The sequence below is a fragment of the Alligator sinensis genome, unplaced genomic scaffold, assembly GCF_000455745.1.
Source record: "Alligator sinensis unplaced genomic scaffold, ASM45574v1 scaffold651_1, whole genome shotgun sequence".
Taxonomy (NCBI): domain Eukaryota; kingdom Metazoa; phylum Chordata; order Crocodylia; family Alligatoridae; genus Alligator; species Alligator sinensis.
In genome coordinates, this window is record NW_005842014.1 from 197,196 (window position 1) to 202,140 (window position 4,945).

General features: G+C 39.6%; 1 protein-coding gene across 5 annotated transcripts in view; it reads left to right on the forward strand.

Annotated features, from left to right (window-relative positions):
• Window positions 1-4,945, forward strand: part of EFR3A (EFR3 homolog A) — a 156,078-nt gene extending 151,133 nt beyond the window's left edge. For 4 of the 5 annotated variants that reach the window (XM_025202103.1, XM_014519164.2, XM_025202102.1 and 1 more), the window contains 2 exons: window positions 126-175; window positions 1,083-1,188. In XM_025202103.1, coding sequence (XP_025057888.1) covers window positions 126-175; window positions 1,083-1,188 — 156 coding nt within the window. Of the gene's footprint in view, window positions 1-125; window positions 176-1,082; window positions 1,189-3,722 lie in introns of those variants that run through there. The other variant, XM_025202101.1, reaches the window with a different exon arrangement.

Genomic DNA, 4,945 nt, shown 5'->3' on the forward strand with positions numbered 1-4,945 from the left:
CATATTTACCACCTGGCCATGTGAAATGCACTTACTAAACTGTTCTGGCTTATTTCTATAAGCTGCTTTTCATCTGCAGTAGTTTTTTTCAGGGTGTCATTAAAATCCTTATATTTTCTCTCTAGGCGAACTTGCTTCATGACAGACTTGCACAGATACTGGAGCTCACCATTCGGTAAGGTTTTATACACAAAACGGTTGGCAGTAATGAAAAATGCAAGTCGTTATTAGGGAATTTTGTGCTAGCTTAGTGTTTTATCATGTTCCTAGACACCACAGGTTTAGTAAATAGAAGACAGTTGACTTTACTTAAAGGTTCTAGGAAAACATTTGATTATATTGCTTTTTGCAATTTCTTTAGTTAGAGAAAAATATCCATTGCCAAAATCAGTCTATAATCACATCAAATGCTGCTTATTTTTAAAAGTGCAATGTTGTAATCAAAGCAGATAATTTAAGGGGAAAATTTGATTTATCTTTTAAATTGTTCTTAAGTGTCCAGTGAGGCCTCGATTGAGCCCATCAATCTGAGCAACTTTCTCTGAAGTTTATTCACATAACTGAGGGCGCAGCTGGTCTCTCTGCTTAGGTTTCAAAAATATTTCAGATGTGGAAGCATATTTGAGCAACATGGCACTAGAAATTCGTGTGGGTGTATCATATGCATTAGTCAGATTTGCAAAAATAATCTTGCTGCTACAAGGAAGGAAAATATTACCTTCCCTTACTGCTGCTTCTCTAAGAATTAGTTAGCAATCTGTCCTTGTTTATTGTAACATGTCATGTACATCTGTTGTTCTACATAGATAATACTATATATTAATAATAACAAACCATATTTCCATAGCTACATTGACATCAATGAAGCTGATGATTCAGACAGATATAAACAAAAATGAGCCCTTATAATTTGGCGTTATTAGGAATTCAAGAAAAAGATAGAATAGAGACAAGGAGGAAGAGGAAATTACTTTCAAGTTTCCTGGCAGGTGATATATGGACCTCAAATAACAGCAGATTGTATATGCATGTCATTTTGAGAAGTTAAGTCATATGTTTGGTTTATCATTCTTCTTTTACAGTCCTCCACCTAGCCCTTCGGGAACGTTGACTGTTACCGCTGGACATGCTCATTACCAATCCGTTCCAGTCTATGAGATGAAGTTTCCAGATCTTTGTGTGTATTAAGTGTCTTCTGAAGTCTGCTGGACATTATTTAGAGTAGAGTACAATAGAAAGACCAAGAAGAGTTGTCAAGTTTTTGTTGTTTGTTTTGTCAAATGAACATAGTTTTTAGAAGAAACAGTGGACCTAAAACAAATAGGGATGGTTTTTAGCCAGCCTTCAAAATTATTCTGCACTGTTTATTCTTCAATAAAATTTAAAACTAGGCTAATTATGTTCACCTTATCACTTTTTCTTTTATAAATTATTCATATTTCAGCAGGTTTAAAAGAGAGAACTTTTTTGCCAAAGGCTCAAACAAAATTTTACAAAAGTTCCTAAAAGTAGGTGCTGTATTTGCAATTCGTGGTTGCAGCCCTTGCCACTCCCCTCCTCCCCCAACTCACCCACATAAACCCACACCGCTGGTTTACCCTGGGTAGATGCTTTAGGCTCACTTAATCACTTAATGGAGCAGTAACTTTGCTTCCTTATGAAAATGTTTTGTAGAACAGGGGTCAGCAACGTTTTTGGCCAGAGTACCAAAATCACCCCAACCTTTACCCATGCTTCGACTTAGTGTGCCAGAGATGGGGAAGCCACAAGGGGCCTGATCCTCATTGCTGGCAGGGGCTGCACATATGCATCCGGGTGGACAGCGGGGTGCTCTAGCCCCTTCTCCGCCACGTGCTGCAAGCTGTGCTTGCACCTGCTACCTCCACGGAGCTGGTGCCTGGGCTCCACAGCCCAGCACAGCTGTCTGCAGCCTCCCTGCTGCCTGGCACAGCTGGCTTGGGTTCTGGGCATCTGTAGCAGGCAGCCAGAAGGCTACAAACAGCTGTGCCAGGCTCCGCAGCCCTGGCACCAGCTCCATGGCAGCTGCGCATGCGCCTCCAGGCAGACAGTGGGGAAGGAGCCAGGATTGTACTGCCCCAGCCCCTTCCCCTCCATGCACTGCAAGCTGCACATGCACCCGCTGCTGCCACAGAGCCAATGCTGGGGCTCTGTAGCCCAGCACTGCTGTTTGCACCCTCCCAGCTGCCTTCCACAGCCGACCTGGGCTCCAGGCATCTATAGCAGGTGGGTGGAAGACTGCAAACAGCTGTGCCAGGCTCTGCAGCCTTGGCATCAGCTCCATGGCAGCAGCAGCTACACACATGCCTCTGAGCAGACAGTGGGAGAGAAGGCAGGTTTGTGATGCCCAAGGCTCCTTCCTGCCATGCACCCAGAGGTGCATGCACAGCTGCCTCAGCCACATGCAGCTGTTCATAGCCTTCCAGCTGCAGCTGGCCCAGGCTCTGGACGGCAGCTGGCAGAAGCTGCCCAGAGTCTGGGTTGGCTGTGGCATGCTGAAGAAAATGGCATGGCATGCCATGCTGTGGCATACGTGCCAGGCCAATCCCTGTTGTAGAAGCTACTTGCTAGTGTGGAATATATTAAAGAAATGACCCATCATCCGTTCAATTGCAGTAAAAATGAGCAACTGAACACTTGTTAAAAGTTTGTGATAAATGATTAATATACTGGATTTCTAAAAAGCTCATTATGTGTGCTGTTTTTTGCTGAAAACTCCAATGTTCTGCTTAAGAGATGGAAAGTCTTCTCTTGGCACATTGAAATGTGCAATATTTTTTGATGTTTAAGGGTGTATAGTTTACAAGACTATGCTTTCAAAAAGGCAGTAGTGTTTTGCTGTGTCTTTTAGATAAACGAGAGGTATATATTTAGTATAGCAATAAACTGAGGGCATTTTAAAACATAAATACAGAATTAGAGATTATATTATATGAAATGTTTCTGTAGTTTGGTAATATAGGTTTTTAATGATATTTTGCAAATTGAAAGAAAACTGTGGATGAAACATTTGAAAGTTTAGAATTTATTAGATGTGTTTTCAAGCAAAAGCATTTTACAGATGCGCTGTTTGCATATATTTTTCTTGTGACTGACAAGTCTTCCTGTAGATATGGAAAATAGATGTGCAAATGTTCATAGGTTTATGTATCTGAATGTAAGTTTCAAATACAAACAGAAAATAAAATAAAATCATCCTATAGTGAGTTGTATAGGATTTGGTGGTGATTGGCAGTGTCAGTGGGTCCCATTGAGAAATTTTAACCCATTGAGAAATTTTGAGTAGCCCAATGCCGTGTGCAGGTAGGCTTCAAAGTCCAGCATAGCTGGATTTTCTGGAAGCAGCAGACACTCTGAACACATGTTCTCGATACTTCAGTTATGGCTTTCAATTTTTAAGAAGTTTGAACAAGTTTAGACTGAGATGAATAGTGCATTAGCATCAACTTTGTTTTAGCATAGAGAAGCAAGCCAATCTGTTCATTGTCCTTGGCATTTCTAGATTTTGCACATGTTTGCACTCCTGCCATATAATGTAGGACTTCTGCATTTTTTAAACTGAAGTACAAAGTTCCTTTTAAAGATCTTTAAAGGCACGAAGTAACATATATTTTTAGAGAGATTTCAGCTACTTAAACCTATGAGATGACACTTTCAGAAATCATTCGCAAAACTCAAAAAGGTAATTGAGACCTTCTTTTCAGTTTGACAGTGCAATCACAGCTGTTAGTGGATGACGAAACAGCCCCTTACCTACAGCATTCCGTTGTGATTGTTACTGCTGCAACGTATCAGCCTGATCTGACCAGAGTCATCACATTAATAGAACTCGTTGTCACCCTAGTTTTTTAGTTGTCACTTTTTGTTTTTTTAAGGTAAGCCATGCTAGTTTTTTGACGTATATAAAGAGTGTAATTTTTTAAGTAATGACTCAAACCGGGGGGACACAATGTAAGACACCGTCCACTGATGTCATTTTATAAAGTAACACTGTGTGCTTTTGTACAAAAAAAAAAGAAATAGAATTAAGGAGTTTAAAGAATAAGAAACAAAGAATGTACTTTCATTTGCACTGTTGCAGTAAGCAGACTCTGCTGTAAATACAGACTTTCTTCTGGTTAACTGAATTTTGTTGCATGTATACTGCATGTGAACAGTTCTATTCAGCATTTCACGTACAATTCATTGGAAGTCTGTTTATGAAGTAATTGTCATTTATTAACATGGTAGACTTCCACATGTTATAAACTCAGACAAGCCATGCCTAGGATGTGCGGGTAGGAAGAAATAAAAGGTCTATAATCTTCAGAGGGTTGGCATGGCATTTGATTTCCTCCTAGCTGGAAATGTAGAGTCTGCAAGTTCCTCCTAGCTGGAAATGTAGAGTCTGGAGATTGATTCTGGCCATTTTGGACAGACAAAGAATTTGAGATATATGGGGGTCCATTGTGTAATATGTTGTACCCGACAGTTTATCGTAGTAAATTGTAGGTAATAAAACCAAATATATTTAAAACTGTTCTAATGTATACAGTTGCTTTGCATCAGTTATTTCTTTCTGTTCCTGAAAAGTTGAACAGGTTAGAATCCAAAATGTGCACAATGGGCCTATAGTATCTGTGATGGTTTCGATACTGTTTGGTTGTTTATGGTACCCAGTTGATGTTTGTATGTGTTGCAGCTTTTGCTTTAAACTCTTTTAAATGTACTGTCACTTTGAGTAATTTTGAATTTTGGTAGCAATTCATTTAAAGTAAATGAAATCTGTGTTACTTTTGGAAGCAACAATTAGCCTGTTGTCCAAAGTCAGAGTAGGGCAGCTTTTTCTGTTTTATTGATGTTCCTCTATTTTCTGTACTGTCTGTAATGAACCCGTTTCATGAAATGTAACAATACACTGTGCAATCAACATTTAAGCAATAAATAA